The sequence below is a fragment of the Bison bison genome, unplaced genomic scaffold (assembly GCF_000754665.1).
Source record: "Bison bison bison isolate TAMUID 2011002044 unplaced genomic scaffold, Bison_UMD1.0 scf7180017864289, whole genome shotgun sequence".
NCBI lineage: Eukaryota > Metazoa > Chordata > Mammalia > Artiodactyla > Bovidae > Bison > Bison bison.
In genome coordinates, this window is record NW_011494861.1 from 17,554,568 (window position 1) to 17,575,576 (window position 21,009).

General features: G+C 37.4%; 1 protein-coding gene across 2 annotated transcripts in view; it reads right to left on the reverse strand.

Annotated features, from left to right (window-relative positions):
* RFWD2 (ring finger and WD repeat domain 2, E3 ubiquitin protein ligase) overlaps window positions 1-17,223 on the reverse strand; it is a 196,193-nt gene extending 178,970 nt beyond the window's left edge. The window contains exons 1-3 of one of the 2 annotated variants that reach the window (XM_010850106.1): window positions 17,126-17,223; window positions 7,264-7,361; window positions 215-279 (exon numbers count right to left, since the gene is read on the reverse strand). In XM_010850106.1, coding sequence (XP_010848408.1) covers window positions 215-279; window positions 7,264-7,361; window positions 17,126-17,169 — 207 coding nt within the window. In that variant the 5' untranslated portion in view covers window positions 17,170-17,223. Of the gene's footprint in view, window positions 1-202; window positions 280-7,263; window positions 7,362-17,125 lie in introns of both variants that reach the window. The other variant, XM_010850105.1, reaches the window with a different exon arrangement.
* Between the last annotated feature and the right edge of the window lie 3,786 nt (window positions 17,224-21,009).

Below are 21,009 nucleotides of genomic sequence, written 5' to 3' on the forward strand. Positions count from 1 at the left end.
AGTATTACCCCACCAGACCTTTCAAAAGGGTAAATTCTAGACATTTCAGACCAAAGAAAGCTGTTTATTGAATAGGATAATCCTAGATCTCCTTTAAGAAAAACCAGTAATATGCTAAGCTTGCATACCCAATTAGTATTAAACCAATGAACAAAGCACAATGAAATGTATTAAAAATAGTAATAAAAGAGTTGAAACATACGGTGCTACTCACTGAGTGGTCCAATTTGAACCTCTTTTCCTCAAATCTTTGCTTCTGTTTGAGAATGAGCTCATTCACTGAAAACAAAAACAAAACAAAAAGCACAAATAATCTGTATTTTTATTAAATTATCCATCTAACTTCTATTTAAATGGATTCTATTTAACTTTAAAAAGTCTCAAATCTCAGGAAAAAAAAAATGCTAAGCAGAATATGCTTTTTTTTTTTTTTTGAAATTAACAGTTTTGCCACAGCTACTACTACAACTACCACTATTATTACCATTACTATTACTGCAGAAGGAAAATTCTTCAGAATATGTACTTTCTCTTACATGTGTCAGTGATGACACTATAGCATTTGGAAACAGTTCTTGACTCTAAGAAACCATTCCACACTCTACAGGGTAACTGGCAGATTCTATGAGGGAGGCACTAAAGGTTTTCATTTGTTGTTCTTTTTGCTTGTGACTTTTCTATCTAAAAGCCATTCTAACCCTTTTTAAAAAAATAAGAACATGAGGGGCTTCCCTGGACCTCCGGTGGTTAAAACTCCGCACTTTCCCTGCAGGGGGCGCCAGCTTGATCCCCGATTGGGGAACTAAGATTCCACACAGAGCTCAGTGTGGTCAAAAAATTAATACAAATAAATAAAAATAATAAATAAAGAAAAATAAGAATATTATTTTCTCCCAAATGTCAGAATGCCAACTGTCATATACTTTCAGAGAGGCTAGATCCCTCCCTGGCCCTACAGAATGATGCTTGACTTAACCTAAATCCATCTAGTCATATCCTCTTGACAGTGACTGACAAAATGGTTAACTACTGAGACCTCGTTTTGCCCAATAAGGGTATGCTGTCTTTCAGAAGAGAAGGCTTGAACGAGTTCTCTGTCCGCCTTCGTCTAGGGATGGTACCTGGAATCACGCTGAGCCACCCTGCACCTCTCGTGAGGGGAGCTAGCCAAAGGACCAACACATCCGCTGGGGAAGGCAGGCCGGAAAGACGGAAAGAACTGATCATACCACTGAGATGTCAAATTAACTCAATCTAGAGATTCTTTCTGTGTAAATCAATACATTTCCCTTGATGTTCCAGCCACTTTTAATAGATTTTTCATCTTTAACACACAACTGATTAAAAAAAAAAAAAAACTGATAAAAGAAAAGAGCAACTAGCACTAAGCTAGTTTAATGTACTAGTCTTTAATTTATAGACATTATCCTATGGGTTATTCTTTGCATTCTAGAGATGAGGAAATACTAGAAAGAGCACAAGACAGTTACTCATGGTGACATATAATACCAGACAAAGCTAGGATATAAACCTATCTAATACTTCCCACCATACCACAATTTACTAAAAATATTTTCTAAAAAATCAGATACCAGGCCCACACTAGAAACAAAGGTTTAAAGATAAGACTCAACCTAAGTAAGACTTAGAGACACAAGCAACTAAGAACAAGCAGACAAACACATACAATGCATCAGTTATGATATGACCATCAGGGCCATCACTGATGTGGATTTAAAAAGAACACAGGACAAGGAGTTATTAAAATGTTAACGAGTAGACTTTCACAAAGAAGGTAACATTAGAACTGGGCAATAATAAGCACACAGAGACTCACTACACAGGAAAAGAAGTGGAAAAGAATTCAAATAAGGGTGTGTGAGAAACTCCCCGGTGATCCAGTGGTTAGGACCCACTGCCATGGGTCTGCACTCAATCCCTAGTCAGGGAACCAATGTCCACCAAGCCACATGGTGTGCCCCCAAAATGGGGTAGGGTGGGGGTGGGAGGGAGTAAAAGGGTAAAATCTCAAGAAATCTCATTTAACACTGGCCATGAATGTTCCAAACCCTTAACTGTAATTCTCTGGATCCTTATAATAACCATAGTACTAAGAACAAATAATGCCTCTCTCAGACGTCCTTGGTAGTCCAGTAGTTAAGAGTCCACTGTGCAATGCAGGGGACACAGGTTTGATCCTTGGTCAGGGAGCTAAGTTCCCACATGCCATGGGGCAATTGAGCCCACATGCCACAACCAGAAAAGACTACATGTTGCAATGAAGAGCCCACACTCCATCACAAGGACAGCACAGCCAAAAACAAACAAACAAAATGCCTTTCTACTGCTAAAGATTTCATTCTAGCAACTGTCATTTTAGAGGCAAGATAGCAAAGTAAAAGCACATAATTGAGTCAGGACCGAATCCCAATTCCACCATTTACTGGGGCTGTTGAACTTTACACAAGTTACTTGCCTTCTCTGTGCCTTAGTTCCCCCACGGAAAGAATGCAGATGACAACAACTACCTGTGTCATAGGACTGAGAATGTATAAAGTGCCTGGAAAAGTACTTGGCAGTAGTAAAGACATTATATGTGTTGGTGACTTTTTTTAAAGCAGAGATTTTAAATTTTGCATGTATGTTGTCTTTTACATTAAAGAGTAAGAAGGTCATTCATTAGAGAGGTAAGACCATTCAATTTACAAATTTTATCCACAGAGAACACTAGAAAACAGATTGCTGGTGGGGGGGGGCGGTGGTAGGGGCAGAGGGGTGCTGGAGGTGGATCACGCATCACGGAAGGACAAGGAGAGCTGGAGTAAGCCCTCGTAGGAGTGCAGGAGAGCCACTGCAGAGGTTGGAGGAGACACACCCCCTGGCCCTGCATGAGCCTCCCAGCAACAGCAGCGAAAGACAGCCCAGTTCCCGCAATCCCCAGACTCACTTGCCCACAGGCCCGCTCTGTAATTTCATGTTCTCAGTCATAAGCTTCAACACTGCTTCCCAGTCCTCGCTGGTGGCCTGGAACAGCTTCAGGCTAAACAGGGGACCTAACAGGTCCCCATTCCTGAACACACTGGGACAAAGAGCAGCCTGGTAAGGGGAAGGGTCCCCAGAACTCCCTACATGTGAGAGGAAGAAGCCTCTTGATGAAAGTGAAAGAGGAGAGTAAAAAAGCTGGCTTAAAACTCAACATTCAAAAATGAAGACCATGGCATCTGGCCCTATCACCTCATGGCAAATAGATGGGGAAACAATGGAAACAGTGACAGACTGTATTTTCCTGGGCTCCAAAATCACTGCAGATGGTGACCACAGCCATGAAATTAAAAGACGCTTGCTCCTTGGAAGAAAAGCTATGACAAACCTAGACAGAATATTAAAAATCAGAGACGTTACTTTGCCAACAAAGGTCCATCTAGTCAAAGGTATGGTTTTTCCAGTAGTCATGGATGGATGTAAGAGTTGGACCATAAAGAAGGCTGAGTGCCAAAGAATTGATGCTTTTGAACTGTGGTGCTGGAGAAGACTCTTGAGAGTCCCTTGGACTGCAAGGAGATCAAACCAGTCCATCCTAAAGGAAATCGGTCCTGAATATTCATCAGAAGGACTAATGCTGAAGCTGAAGCTCCAATACTTTGGCCACCTGATGCGAAGAACTGACTCACTGGAAAACCCCCTGATGCTGGGAAAGATTGAAGGCAGGAGGAGAAGGGGATGAGATGGTTGGATGGCATCACTGACTCGATGGACATGAGTTTGAGCAAACTCCAGGAGCTGGTGATGGACAGGGAAACCTGGCATGCTACAGTCCATGGGGTCACAAAGAGCCAGGACACGACTGAGCAACTGACCTGAACTAAAGAGCAAAGAGGATAGAAAGGCAAAAAGTGAGAGTTATGCCCCTTTTGGGGGACGGGGGAAGGAAAGAAGAAAGATAGAGGAAGAAGAAAAAGGAGGAAATGTAGTGTAGGGCTCACGGCATGCAAGGAAAAAATCGAAATACCTGTCTTGACAAAAAAATGCATGAGTCTAAAGACCAGAAAACCAAATCCGCTTGTGTTTGGAGTGTATGACTTCCAATTCTTTGCTCTCATTAAAACTGAAGAAAGAAGTGGATTTGTTCATGATTACGGCAGGTAAAAAAAAATTTTTTTTTTTTTTTACTAAATGAGTGCTTCTGTTTTTGAAGCATGTAATTCAGAAGGAGGTCAAAGAAATAAGTGACAGTGCTGGAACAAAGTTCCTTCCATCCCCATCAGAGTATTTACGTAAGCCGAGTTTCTCATGACTTACCCTTTTCAAAATAAAAAGGAAAAGTCTTAAACTTACACAATGTTATATGTCAATTATATCCCAATTTTTTTAAAAAACTGTGATGATCCTAAATAAATTAAGAAAATATACATGAAACTGAATCCCTGTCCTAGTAATAACTATCAGTGGCAATGGAACTGATTGAGAAGAACATCATCACACATTAAGCACTTTCAATAAATTTTTATGTCTAATATTTTACAAAATTTGTAGATATTTATTTGATCAAATGCATGTCAAATAATTACAAATCAGGAAAACCACACTCAAAAGTTCAAAAGAATCTTCAAAGTCTGTAATTTCTATTTTCTGTTACAGAAAAGTACAACAGATAAATCAGTAAGAATTTCAAGCATGTGTGTACATGTGTGTGTGTGTATTTTTTTGGCCACTTTGCGCAGCATGTGGGATCCTAATTTCCCAACCAATGATTGAACCTGTGCCCCCTGCATTGGAAGCATGGAGTCTTAACCAGGGAACTGCCAGGGAAGTCCCAAAAATACATAATGACAAAATTATGTGGGCAATTTTCAATTTGTGCCCATAACTGCCCACTTCTCTTAAGCAGAAGTTCAAAGGGACAAAATACAAAATTTCTCATTGTTTTTTTGAAACTATGGTAAGTATCAAATCACTATACTATTCAGTTTCCACTAGATACATTTTAAAAAGAGATAAAAGCTTATTTTTAAATAACCATATTTATAATACTTTTTAAACTATATTCTTTACAAGCACTAAAACTTACAAAGAAAAAATTTGGATGCTAATTTAAATATGGCATCAATGTGGGAAGTACATCATTTTTCAGAATTTTTATGTGTCATCCAAGCAAAAAGGTTTGAAGATCTTTTTGAAAATGTGTAGCCCTCTAGCCCTCTAGCCATGACTCAAGTAAATGCAAAGCATTAAAAGCGAAGGATCCTTATCTATCAATAAAAATATTAGAATACTTCAGAATCATATAACTTACACTTATTTTACAATGCTCAAGAAGAAATCTGATATTACTTTTAGAAGGCTCAACATTTTTCTAGTCCAGCGAAGAACTACAGGCATTATACAAATCATGTAATCTCAAACTAAATCAATGGGAATAAATTGTGTTTTTTTCAGTACAGAAAAAACAAGTGATATATCACTTTCAGAAACAGATCTCAGTAGCTTCCTGAGTGCACAAGAACCTAAGGATTTGACTGTCACTGTATAAAGGTAAAGACTGGAAAGGGTGACAGGCAGTGAAACAGAATAAATGTATCAGGATGACATGTTATTTCTACGGCTGACATAAATACTCATATGGAAGCTGCATTATATCCAAGACTTCAAATCTGGGCATAAAATACTTAATGCTTAAATTACCTAAAACCAAAATTCTTTACCCATATAAAGAGAAGATTAAAAACTAGATCATAATGAAGATAATGTCTAGCTAAGGAAAACAGTAATTATGACTTCACTATTCACTGAATGTATACATTTGAGAATATATAAACTATGAAATTACATCTTAGTGTTAATATTTTCACACTCCTTCCGTATGGTATTCTCACTCTATTTAGAAATTTACGTAAGAGAATTTCTAACTTATAGTTTCATTAAGGAATACTGCCTGAAATTTTTGGTAAATACCAAAATCTTAAGATCACTGATTTCCTTGCTGTACTTAACCATTCCAAAAGAAGGAGTAGCTTTCTGAAGTTATAAGAACTCAAAGAGAAGTGATTCTAAAACTCACAAACTAGCATCAATCCATGTTCGTAAGTTCAAGGACAAAGGCGTCTGCTTTGCAGGACTTCAGTTTCCCTAACTCAGCTCATGAAGTCCAGTCCCACAGAGCATCATATCAATTAGTATTTCTTCTTTTCCTAAGTTCATTCTCCTAGTTTGTTATAAGATTTTATCTATCTAGAAGAGCTTGGTATTTCAACAGAAAATCATCAAAATATTTTCTTCAGGGTTCCTTTCTGCTATGCAATCATCCAATGATTTATTTTCCTTTATGAAAAGACATTGGAGTGCAATGAAGAATGAAAGGGAAGAAAGGGTTGAAGTCAATGGAATTTTAGAACAGAAATAAAAAAAGGAAAGCCATGGCTAAACAGGTTCCATGTCATGATTTAATATTATAAAACACCAAACAAATCAAAGTGCAACTGAAGCACAGGGAGGTCAGAATCTATATATCCTTACCTCCAAGTATGTTACGCTTTAGAAAGAAGAATTATTCTCTCTGATATACATAACCAATAGTGCCCTACTTCCTGCCGATCCACACCTGAAAATTAATCTTCATTCACAAAAACTCAAACTGAAGACTTTCCACACTACCTAAGGCGTTTCAACAAGCAGAATTTCTAGACTTTTCATAACTGGTCTCTGACTAGGTATTATTCCCAACTACTTACCATTTACCTTAAGGTTCCCTATTTGTATCTGTCTTCTCCAGTCACCATTCCTCCCTTAAATGTTCCATATTCACGTCTTGCTTTTCCCAGCTTTACTTTTCAGTTGCCCCTCAGGCCATAACCTCTTGTTCTCTCATCCAGGAGTGCTCATACCCAACTTTTCCCCCCCTTGCCATTCTCCATTAACTTTTCCCTCCACTGCTGCTGCCCCAAAACAGAAACAAGAATGCACAAGATACAGAGACAGGGATCTGAGACTCTGGTATTCTCCTACAGCCTCACATTCTACCTAGCTATCAGTGTAAGAACCTAAGAATTGTACCAATGTTTTTTTAATGAAACAGATATAATATGATATATGGTATATATAGTACAGAATCAATGTCATAACCCAAGGAAGACAGGGGAAAGGACTCTGGTGACTAGGACAGAGACATGCTTACCTCTAAGTTATGTTCTCTAAATAAATTAGTGCTAGCACAACCTTTTGTGGACTGAATATTTTTAAAAATTAAAAATCATTCCAAAGACTCACCCAAGAAATTAGGATACAGATGGTCAATATTATCCACAACATAGTTACACTTGGGACATCTATTATTATCCTCCAAACTCTGATGAATACACTTGTAGCTATTAACAAAGAAAAAATAAAATAGGCTTCATTAAATCAGTGACTAATTAGCAAACTGGTCACAAAATAATGCCTATTAGTTTTCTATTCCTCATTTTCAACATAAGTAATCTAGCAGTTATCAACTTTATTACAGCTTATACTTCTATATCATAAAAAAAGTACATAGGACATTTATTAGATAATAGTATATGAAAGTTATTTAAAAATAAACTCAAGTAACAAGCCTACAGGATATAAAATTTAAAATGTAAGTTTATGCAATTTAAACGGTACATAACAATAGGAAGAAAAACAAAAGCCTACAATTTAGTTAAGCAAACAAACTGTGTTCTTGGAGTGCTGATAGCCTTAATATAACAAGAGCTCATTCAAATAAAAAGAAAATCAGAGAAGAACAGAAAAATCAACAAACCAAAAATTAGTCAATAAGCATGGGAAATACCATCTTCACTAGGATGATAAAGTGATTTAAAATTATATACTTCCTTTTACCAATCAGAATAGAAAAATAAACAAAAGGCTATCAGAGTTAGGAGTACATGTACAAATGAATAACTTCATATGCTGCTGCAGGAAATTTAACTACCATAACTTTCTAGAAGACAAATCGTATGGAAAATTCTTAAGGCTGTGAAACCTCTTTGATGCAGTGATATTACTTCCTGGAATTTATCTTTAGGAAATAAGCAAATATATATAAGTATAAAAATGTTCAATTCAAAGTTATTTGTAAACAGCAAAATAAGTTAGAAGCAACCAAGACATTAGGAAATTGACTACATAAATTTGTAAACATCAATCCAATGTATAGAGCCAATAAAATTCATATCATAATATGTAACTATAAGCCATGAAAAATAATAACTATTATAGGCCTAGCTAGAGAAATAAGATTATGATAAATTTTTCCCTTTTCAGATTATTTATTTCTATAATGCTTGGCTTTTGACAATTGTATATTGCCTTAGAATAAAAACTTTGAAAATGTCATTCAACTAAATAGAAAAGGAATATCAGATTGATATTATGAAAATAATCATTACATTACTAGGGCTTCCCTGATAGCTCAGTTGATAAAGAATCCACCTGCAATGCAGGAGACCCCAGATCGACTCCTGGGTCAGAAGATCCACTGGAAAAGGGTAGGCTACTCACTTCACTATTCTTCGGCTTTCCTTGTGGCTCAGCTGGTAAAGAATCCGTCTGCAATATAGCAGACCTGGGTTCGATTTCTGGGTTGGAAAGAACCCCTGGAGAAGGGAACACTACCCACTCTAGCATTCTGGCCTGGAGAATTCCATGGACTATACAGTCCATGGTGTTGCAAAGAGTCTAACATGACTGAGCGACTTTCACTATGTTACTGAATAAAAATAATCTTTAACACAGTGGATACAATTCCACTGTTTTAAAAAATTGTGTATGTGTACATTTTTTAAAATTTGTTAATTAAATTGTAGTTAATTTACAATGTTTTGTTAGTTTCACACGAGCAGCTTCAGATTCTTTTCCATTACAGGTTATTACAAGGTACTGAATATAGTTCCGTGAACTAAATGGTAAATCCTTGTTGCCTATTTCATATACAATGCTGTGTATCTATTAATCCCACACTCAATTTATCCCTCCCAGCCCTTTTCCCTTTTGGTAATCCTAAGTTGTTTTCTAGGTCTGTCAGTCTGTTTCTGTCTTATAAATAAGTTGTGTTATTTTTCTAGATCCTGCTTCTAAGTGGTATTTGTCTTCCTCTGCCTGACTTACTTCACTTCGTATGATGATCTCTAGGTCCACCCATGTTGCTAAAATGCCAATGCTTTACTTTTAATGGCTGAGTAATATTCCACTGAATATATACCACATCTTCTTTATCCACACCACATCTTCTTTATCCACTTATCATTGGTTGATGGATATTTCGGGTGCTTCCCTGTCTTAGCTACTGTAAATAGTGCTGCTGTGCACATTTGAGTGCATGTATCTTTTTGAAGTAGCATTTTCTCAGGATATGTGCCTAGAAGTATGATTGTAGGGTCATGTGGTAACTCTGTTTTTAGTGTTTTCAGGAATCTCCAGACTGCTTTCCACAAGGGCCGCACCCATTTACCTTTCTACCAATAATGTAGGAGGGTTCCTTTTTCTCCACACCCTCTCCAGCAATTACTTATTTGTAGACTTTTTGATGATGGCCATTCTGACCAATGTGAGATGATACTTACTGTAGTTCTGATTTTCATTTCTCTACGAATTAGCAATGTGGAGCATTTTATCACCCAATTGATGGCCCTCTGTATGTCTTCTCTGGAGAAATGTTTATTCAGGTATTCTGCCCATTTTTTAATTGGGCTGTTTTTGTTTTTTTGTTTGTTTGTTTTACACTGAGATTCATCACCTACCTGTTTATTTTGGAAGTTAAGCCCTTGCTGGTCACATCATTTGCAAATATTTTCTCCCAGTCTGTATGTTATTTTTTCATTTTGTTTATGGTTTCCTTTGCTGTGCAAAAGCATATGTTTGATTAGGTCCCATCTATTTATGTTTGCTTTTATTTTTTTATCTTTTGCCTTGGTAGACTGAACTAAGATAACATTGGTGTAACTTATGTCAAAGAATGTTTGCCTATGCTTTCCTCTACAACTTTTATGGTACCATCTCTTATATTTAAGTTTGTAAGTCATTTTGAGTCTATTTTTGTGTATGGTATAAGCGAGTGTTCTAATTTCATAGATTTATATGCAGCTGTCCAGCTTTCCCAACACCACCTACTGAAGAGACTGTCTTTTCTCCATTGTATATTCTTGCTTCCTTTGTTGGGATTAATTGACCATATGCATGTGGGTTTATTTCTGGGCTCTCTATGCTGTTCCATTGATCCATACATCTGTTTTTATGCCAACACCATGCTGTTTTGATTACCGTAACTTTGTAGTACTGTCCAAAGCCTGGGAGGGTTATGCTTCCAGCTTTGCTATCTTTCCTCAGAATTGCTTTGGCAAGTCTAGGTCTTTATGGTTCCATATAAATTTTAGGATTATCTGTCCTAGCTCTGTGAAAAATGCCATGGATAATTTGATAGGGATCACATTAAATATGTAGATTGCTTTGGGCAATGTGGCCATTTTAACAGTATTAATTCTTCCAATCCAAAAGCCGGGAATACCTTTCCACTTCTTTGTATCATCTTTCCTTTATCAATGTTTTATCATTCTCAGCATACAGATCTTTCATTATCCTTTGTTGTTGCTTTCAGTCATGTCCGACTCTTTATGACCCCATGGACTGCAGTTTGGTTAAGTTTATTCCTAGGTATTTTAATTTCTTTAATGCAATTTTAAATGGGATTGTCTTGTTTTTACTTTCTCTTTCTGACATTTCATTGTTAGTGTAAAGAAACACAACAGATTCCTGCATACTGATCTTCTACCCTGCTACTTTGCTGAATTCATTCATTAGTTCTAGTAGTTTTGGTCATAGCAATCAGACAAGAAAAAGAAATAAAAGGTAAAAGTAAAGGAAGAGGTAAAACTATAATTGTATGCAGATGACATGATACTCTGTTAAAAAAAAAAATCCTGAAGACTCCACACCAAAACTGTGTGCATTTAAATGTGTACATTTAAAATAAATCAAAAAAGACATTCACCATAATGTTAACAGTATGTGCCTCTGGGTCATATAATTATGGGAAACTTTTTCTTTGGCAGTGTCTACAAGTTTCTATAGTAAACATGTACTGCTCCTAATAATCAGGAAAAAAAGTTACTTCTAAATTTTTATTAGAGTGATTTATGTATAAAGATGATTCCTAAAAAAAAGACAATATCTCTTTTTTTTAACATCTTATTTTACGTTGGAGTATAGTTGATTAACACTATTGTGTTAGTTTCTGGTGAACAACAAAGTAATTCAATTACACATATATATGTATCTACTCTTCTTCAAATTCTTTTCCCATTTGGGTTGTTATATAACATTAAGCAGAGTTCCCTCTGCTGTATGGTAGGTCCCTGTTGGCTATCCACTGACAGTACCTGTTTTATTCTGGGTCCAAGTTGCTATAAATTTACTTCACCTTCATAAACTGAAGGAGATTTTTGTATCTGCCTACTTTCTTCCACCTTATCAAAACAAAAACCTACAACTATCAGGTCGCTCTGTTCTCGTTATTATCTACTTTCTCATCTCACGTGTTACTGGAAGACAAGCAAAAGAGGAGGATGCGACAGAGAATCACTGTAACGGTGGTCTCTGGCATTTAATAGGTACTCACACACTGAACAAATGCCTTGCACAGTGTTCCAGAAACAATATCATCACCCCCCTTGCAACTATGACCAGGCTAGGAACACCATATTACCACAAGATAGATTCCATATAGGAAAAAAATTCCTACATGGAAGTTTCAATGAAAGAAATAGTATTTTTTTCATTTTAATGTTAAGTTGTTTTTTATTTTTATTGCAAGGGAAAAGCATAAAGAAGATATGCAAATACAATAGATTAAAAGTTCCAACATGGAAACATTTATAGTCTGCTTAGGGGAAAAGGAAATGAATTAATATTACCAGAATACTTGCCCACATGACAAGATTTAATCCTTACCAAAAAAATAACAAAACTGCAGGGAATTCCCTGGAGGTCCAGTGATAAGAACTCTGCACTTTACTGCTATGTCCCAGGTTAGATCCCTGGTTGGGGAACTAAGATCCCACAGGCCACTCTGTGTGACCATGAGGAAATAAAAGACACCTGCATGTTCAAATAAAGCAAGTCAAGAAGGAGAGAATCTGAGAAGGTTATTAAAGGTGGGAGACAGGGGCTAACAGATAAGCAGAAGAAGGACATTAGGGGTTATAGCAAATAGCTTTTGAAAAAAATGCTAGTTGGAAAATGAGCAAATAAAATGATGAGAATAAACTAAATTGTTTATTTAGTTTACCAATAAACTAAACAGAGTTTGTCAATACACAAATTTAGAGAGTTTGTCAATATACAAATTATTCCTGAATCCAGTATTTTCCTCTCCTTTCTTCAACCCCCAAATCATATCTCTTGTTATTAAGCTTATTACCATACCATCCTCTCCCAGAAGGAAAAAAAGAAGTCTAGGACACAACCAGAAACAGAAGCTCAAATGACTTTTCTGCACTGTACTTGATAATACCCATCTAAACTGTAAAATTTAAATGTATCAAATTACATCCCACCATACAAAAGTGGAGTGATAATAAGATGAATCAAATTTATTTTATAACATCTACTACCTGACTACCACCTCAGGTAGTTCCTCTCTAGTTTGAGAAATAGTAACTGTCTTATTCTGTACTTAATCTGTGTATATGTCTCAGCAGCTCTATTTGCTAATTAAAAGCAGAGATTTGTTTCATTTATCTCTCTACCCTCAATTTCTAGCCTAATATCCCACTGAAGAGTTGGAACTCAATAAATGCTGAATACATGAAAAAACAGATATAAACAAAAAAGAGACATACTTCTGTTGCCTTCCGGGTCATATAAAATACTTCAAGAAAGTTTGCATGCATTCATGCTAAGTCGCTTCAGTCGTGTTCAACTCTTTGCAACTCTATGGACTGTAGGTGCTGGGCTTCTCTGATCATGGGGATTCTCCAGGCAAGAATACTGGAGTGGGTAGCCATGCCCTCCTCCTGGGAATCTTCCCAACCCAGAGGCTGAACCTGCAACTGGTATCTACTGCACTGGCAGGCAGGGTCTTTACCACTAGCATTGCCTGAGAAGCCCTATCACAGTAACTCTGATTCATTCTCATTCATCTATCTACCTGACCAACACAAGTCCAAATGCAGTGTTGTGGATTCCAAAAGAAGAGCAAGTACCTAAACTAGCAATCGAAATAGGTGAGCATAAAGAGATAAGAAGGATATATATATTTGGGGTCCACCTGAGAAGTTTTCAATAGGTACTCACACTGCAACTCTTAAAAAAGACTTAGTACCACAGTGTGCTGACATAAATGGGCACCTGTGTTCCCTAACAAGTGTAGATCTGATCACAAAGAATGACCATTTCTCCACAGATGTATATAGTTGTTCTGTTTCTCCTATTAAGTACTTACCTACCTACAAAATATAATAGATTTCTCTGTCTGAATCAACAGGGATAAACAGATAAAGAAAACTGAGTAATTAGAAAATTCTCAAAAAAAAAGGGGGTACAGAAAGAACAGATTAGTACCAGCGCTTGTATATAACAACCTGGTACTAGTAAAGTACAAGATGGTCGATTAGTCAAAAGTCCCAACAGACAAACTGACCCTCAGGCTTGATCACAGGTATGCTGTGATGACAACACTGAGGGACCCTATTAATTATAACTAATTTGTAATAAAGCCAAATAGTAAATCAGCCACTGGTATACATGAGGTCAGAGAAGCAGGAGACAGGGGACAACCTGGAGACAGCAAGAGGGAAAGAAAGAACAAGCCTTATCTCTATACCATACAGAAGCCAGTTTTTTAAAATGATATCACTGAGTTTAAGTTAGACTATAGCTAATATTAATAGCAGGTTCACTGTGAAGTGGGAATGAATAAAGAGAAAGAACTTCCTGCTTTATGGTCTCCAACGTGTTACTAGGAAAGACTTATCATTTATAAGTGGGACCAGGGATAAACAGTTAATGTGACTCAATTTGATTTAGTGTTAATACTCTGGATTGAGCCTTCAGTTGGCATACAACTTGACTCCAGGTTACCAGCCCCAGGGTTCAAGTTAGCAAAGAGTTGATATAACAGGCTACTGTTCATGACTAAAGTTCCATAGGCCTCACATAATAGATAAGGTAAATAATTATGAGCTTTTGCTTTAAACAAAAGTTCAAAATATTTAGGGGCTTCCCTTGTAGCTCAGTTGGTAAAGAATCTGCCTACAATGCAGGATACCCAGGTTCAATCTCTGGGTTGGGAAGATCCCCTGGAGAAGAAAATGGTAACCCACTCTAGTATTCTTGCCTGGAGAATCCCATGGACTGTAGCCTGCTAGGCTCCTCTGTCCATGGTGTTGCAAGAGGTGGACATGACCTAGCAACTAAACCACCACCACCACAAAATATTTCATAGTTTATCAAGCCTGGGGGTGGGATTGTCAGACTCCAAGTTTATTGGTTCCTGTCAATGTTATTATCTCTATCCTACCAAAAACTGCTCTCTGGTAGGTATTTTAAAACATAATCACATCAGAGTGTAACACAGTAACTTGAACTGTAACAAGGATCTAAACTTTATTTTTATTTGAAAGAAAAAAAGGGTATTTAAGAAACTAATGGGGCTTCCCAACAATGACCTAAAGACATATCATGAAGACTACAGGACTCACTGAAAAGACTAGGACTGTCTAGTTATAAAGTCAATCAGTAATTTATTATATTTCACAACTCAGTGAAACAAGATCTCTGAACTGATTTAGCACACTCTTAAGCTTTTTTTAAATGCCACAGTAAATTATAAGTTAGAGGAGGGCAGTTAGGAAAAATGAAAACCTCACCTTACAATCTGTTTTCACACTTTCCTTTCAAATCTGTGAAAGAAGAAGAGGTGACAAGACACGAAGACAATGGGGGTTGAGAGTTGGAGAGCAGCAGCAGAAGATAGGCTGAATGACTTGACAAAGGTAAATTTTAGACCCAGAACCCAGAACTAGATTCCTGGTCCATCAACTTCAAGACCGTGCTCTTTCAGCTTTACATCAGGATGCTCAACTAAGGGCAATTTTGTCTCCTAAGGGATATCTGGAGAAGGCAATGGCACCCTACTCCAGTACTCTTGCCTGGAATATCCCATGGACAGAGGAGCCTGGTAGGCTGCAGTCCATGGGGTCGCTAGAGTCAGACATGACTGAACGACTTCACTTTCGCTTTTCACTTTCATGCATTGGAGAAGGAAATGGCAACCCACTCCAGTGTTCTTGCCTGGAGAATCCCAGGGACAGGAAGCCTGGTGGGCTGCCGTCTGTGGGGTCGCAGAGTCGGACACGACTGAAGCGACTTAGCAGCAGCAGCAAGGGATACCTGGCAATGGCTGCAGACATTTTTGCTTGCTACAACTGGGAGCAAAACGATTGCTACTGAGTTGTTAAAGAAGCAGGTATGCCTGTTGGGTATAACACAACAGAAATATTAAATAAGCAGTGTAAATAATTTAGGGAGTTGGTTGGAAGTAGAATATATCATCTTGAATCAAACAGATAAATAAATAAACTAAAGGAATTAAACATACAGAAATTACATACTCATTAGGATGACCATTATTTAAAAAAAAAAAGAATCAAACCAGAAATAACAAGTACTGGAGAGGACACGGACAAACTGGAACCCTTGTGCACTGTTGAGGGGATGTACAATTGTACTGCAGGCAGGAAAAACAGTATGGCGGTTCCACAGAAGATTAAACACAGATTCACCACATGATCCAGTAATTTTACTTCCAGGTAAACACTTGAAAGAACTGAAAGCAGGATTTCAAAAAGCTAGTTATACATCAGTGTTCAAAGCAGCATTATTAACCGTAGTTTCAACAGATGAAAGCAACGCCAGTGTCCACAGAGAGATGAACGCACAAAGTGTGATACATGCGGTCATCCCTTGGTATCCACAGGGAATTGCTTCCAGGGCCTCCAAGGATCCAAAATCCAAGAATGCTCAAGTCCCTTATACAAAATAGTACAGTATTAGCATATAGCTTACTGCACATCCTCCTGTATACTTTAAAGCATCTCTAGATCACTTATAATATCTAATATGATGTAAATACTATGGAAATAGTTGCCAGTGAGCTGCAAATTCAAGTTTCTCTTTTTAGAATTTTCTGGAATTTTTTTTCAAATACTTCTGAGCCCTAGTTGGTTGAACCCACAGATGCTGAACCTGCAGATATGTAGGGCCAACTGTACATGCAATTAAATGTCATTCAGCCTCAGAAAGGAAGGAAACTGTGACACACGCTACAACATGGATGAAACCGGAGCACACTATGCTGAGTGAAATGAGACAGTCACAAAAAACAGATACTGGTTGATTTACTTTTATGAGGTATCCAGGGTAGTCAAAAGTCACAGCAAGTAGAATGGTGACTAGCAGAGGTTGGGGAAGAGGGATATGGGGACTTGTTTAATAAGGACAGTTTCTGTTTTACAAGATGAAAACATTCTGGAGACTGACTGCACAACAATGTGAACAACACTCAACATTACTCACTTAAAAATGACTAAGATGGTACATTTAACGATATGTGTATTTCATCACAACTGAAATGCTTTCAAAATACACAAATTTATGTGACATATAACCTAAAGACAGCACTGAGTAGTGTTAAAGGACCAGAAATTTTTAATCCTCTAATATCCTTTTTCAATGACCTGCTAGCCTGCTTTAACGACCCTCACATTTGACCCCCAGGAGTGAGTTAAAGGTGTTTCATGCTTCATTCTGATACCTAGCACCCTCCAGTTTCCTAAAACAGCAGTCAAAGCTCTTTAAACAATTAATAAACCCAGAAGTTTATTAATTATAATTTCATATTTGATTTCATGGTAAATCAAAGTATTTCACAGAAACTACACCATTAACCACATTTGCCTTGAGACGTCAAACCTATAAAGTCATATCAGTCAAGGAAATATGATTCAAAATAACCAACAGCAAATATAAAAATGCAACTTCTCACTGGCTACATTTTACACACAAGTTAAAAACTGCCAGAAGACAATTTCACTAAATAAAATCATCTTACCAAAAGCTGTGACCACACTTCGTCATGTATGCTTCCTCGATCATATCAAAGCAGATGGGGCTAAAAACAAATAGAAAAATAATTAATACATTTTTTAATTAGACTAATTACAAATTGGAAAAAGTCATAACAGTATCAACAAAATCATATTTCAGTACACAGGTAAGTCTTCAAATTTTTTACTGATGAGAGATGAAATTTCTATTGGGCTGAATGAACTTCAGTGGATTGCTGGTAAAATAATAATCTGTGGGCCATCAAGTTCTAAGATGAATGAAATGAATAATTTAACTGACCCCAATATTTTAACTTGCCCGTAACTTTTTTCAGTGTGGTGCAATCACAAAAGTAATTAAGTTCTACCATCTTTTCGATCATCCCTGGTACCAGAGACAACACCTACTCATCTAAATGCTCTTCTATTTTCTATTTCAAAGAAAACTAATTTCCTGAGTGATAAATTTACAGTTACAATTTCAATAACTCTTCCAGGTGGTGAAGATGCTAATGATAACTAATACTTAACACAAGCTATGCATGTCCACTTAAATAATGACATATATTAACTCAATCCTTTATAGATAAGGAAATCAACACAAGTGATGTTAAAAGTCACAGAGCTAGCCAAATTTTCAAACTCAAGTGCATGTTCTCAACCACTATTCTATACTACTTTCACATACGATAAGTTAAATATCAAGTCACGCCAACTATGCCACATGTTCTGGCCAAGGAAAGGTGGTTATCAATCTCTTGAGAGGATACAGTCTATCAAAAATATGCAAAGCCTTACAAAAAGCAATTTCCCTTTATCCTTCCCCATTCTTCCTTCCAAAAACTCCATGAAGTCTCCAGAGATACAACAGCCACCTTGTGATCATAAAGACAACAACTATAGGCTAAGAACACAGGATATGAGTTCCTTGGTAACATTCTTCAGCAGTTGCATCAGCCATGAATTGTCTCTCTCTGGACTTCACATTACATGAGAAAAGCAAATCCTCATTTGCTCAAGCCAGTATTTATTGAGTTTTCTGTCACTGGTATACAAATCCAGTCCTTACTGATGATACATGACAATTAAACTGCAAATGAAAATTCTTCCACTCCCTTCAAGCAAAGTTTCCTGGGCATAAGTACCATCATAGAATGTGAGATTTTAAGTAAGTTATAAAGTCTCAATGTCACACAAGCTCGGCATTTCATCACGTATAGTATCCTGGCAAAGACTGCACTGGATTTGTCAAGTCTTTACTGTTCCAGACTCAGAAGAAGGAGAAATCTTTTAAATGTGGGGATTCGGTAGTTCTTCTTTTGGAACGAAGTCTATCTTGCTCCGTCTGATGAAGAAGGAAGAGGGGTGGGAGTCCCTCCTGAGGACACATGGATGAGCTGCCCAGGGTGCTCTGTGATCCCAGTCTGTGACTGAAGGATGCTGAAGAGCAGATCCGGGATAGACAAATTTTATTTTACACTGGTACAGCTGGTCACTGGGTGCTCAAGCAGGTATCTTAAGGCCAATGTTTGTTTTTGTTTTTTTTTTTTACAGATAGAAATATTTACTCAACTGTATATGAACAGTATATAGCTTTCAAATTTTTAACATTTTTTAATTAATTAATTTGGGTCTTCATGGCTGCACACAGACTTCTCATTGTGGTGGCTTCTCTTCTTGCAGAGCACAGGCTCTGGAGTGCAGGCTCGGCAGTTGTGACAGGCAGGCCCACTAGTTCCACAGTATGCGGAATCTTCCTGGACTAGGGATCAAACCCATGTCTCCTGCATTGGTAGGCTGACACTTATCCACTGTACCACAAGGAAAGTCCTAAAATTTTAAAATTTTGAATACTTCAAACCTATTATGATTACCTATTATGAATCATATTCTACTTTTTAATCTTCCAGTTTTCTAAGCCCATCTCTTAGCATTCAAACTCCAAAAGAGTGAAAATTATCTTTCTTGAGTGGACTATATATAGTTTTATGAGTAAGAAAAAGGAAGAGTTGCAAGTAATTCTCTTAATCTTAGAAAAGGCTGAGTCAAAGCATTATAGGCTGATTTTGAAGAGCAAATCTTCCTTTGTGTATACAGATCTCTTCAGGTCTACTTCAGCCCGCAAATCTTCCTTTGTGTATACAGATCTCTTCAGGTCTACTTCAGCCCGCAAATCTTCCTTTGTGTATACAGATCTCTTCAGGTCTACTTCAGCCCGCAAATCTTCCTTTGTGTATACAGATCTCTTCAGGTCTACTTCAGCCCGCAAATCTTCCTTTGTGTATACAGATCTCTTCAGGTCTACTTCAGCCCGCAAATCTTCCTTTGTGTATACAGATCTCTTCAGGTCTACTTCAGCCCGCAAATCTTCCTTTGTGTATACAGATCTCTTCAGGTCTACTTCAGCCCGCAAATCTTCCTTTGTGTATACAGATCTCTTCAGGTCTACTTCAGCCCCTAAGCCTGGAATCTTCAAATCACTTGTGTTCTACCCTTTCTCACAACTACCACTTACTCCTTGATTTCTCTGGTCACTAAGTCATACCTTTTCTTTTCTCCTTTTTTCTTTCTTTGATTTTTCTTTTTGTTTCTTTTCCCCAATTTTTTTTTTTCTTTTCTCCTGGTCATGCTATGTGGCAAGCGGGATCTTAGTTCCCTGACCAGAGAGCAAAACTGTGGCTCCTGCAATGGAAGCATAGAGTCCTAACCACTGGACTGCCAGGGAATTCCCAACTCTCAGCTCTTCCCAATTTCAATGGGCAAAAACATACTAAGGGTAGGTTTTGGGGAAAACTGTAAACAAACAGCATAGAACTCCTTCCACTCTGCCTATCAAGAGCCTCCAAAGACAATGAGCTGGAAGACCTAAGCGTAAGTACAAACACAGAAAGTATATGAACTGGCGGACAAGCTAAACACTATACCGATATCTGAAACTTCATGCACCCCCAAATTTTTATACAGACCCCCCCAAAATGTTTAGGGACCATCTCAAACTTTTAATGGACATCTGACACAGTGGCAACATCAAAAACAAGGAAGAAATCACAAATGGATTAAAGCCACTGCTGTGACCACTCATGCCTCCTGCACCACCATAAACCAGCAATTCTTGTAAATCAAGACAGAAATTCCAACAGAAAAAATGGGAAAGGATATCAATTCCTAGTTCACAAGAAGGGAAGACACACTACTTTTCAAGTATATAGAAAGATGTTCTGACTCAGTAGTAATCAAAATATGCAAATTAAGATGATAAAATAACGTTACCTCCATTAAATCATTAGAAAATTAGAATACCAAGTATATTAGGGAGGATATGGAAAAACAAGAATTTTCATGAAGAAACATCTGGCAAAGCAACCTACATTGAATTTTCATATACTTATTACCCAGTAATCCCACTCCTGTAATTTGTACATAGGTAAAATGCAGTACTTGGATGCACTCTCAAAAACGACAGAATGATCTCTGTTTGTTTCCAAGGCAAACCATTCAATATCACAGTAATCCAAACCTATGCCCCAACCAGTAACACTGAAGAAGCTGAAGTTGAATGGTTCTATGAAGACCTACAAGATCTTTTAGAATTAACACCCAAAAAAGATGTCCTTTTCATTATAGGGGACTAGAATGCAAAAGGAGGAAGTCAAGAAACACCTGGAGTAACAGGCAAATTTGGCCTTGGAATACAGAACGAAGCAGGGCAAAGACTAATAGAGTTTTGCCAAGAGAATGTACTGATCATAGCAAACACCCTCTTCCAACAACACAAGAGAAGACTCTATACATGGACATCACCAGATGGTCAACACCGAAATCAGACTGATTTTATTCTTTGCAGCCAAAGATGGAGAAGCTCTATATGGTCAGCAAAAACAAGACCAGG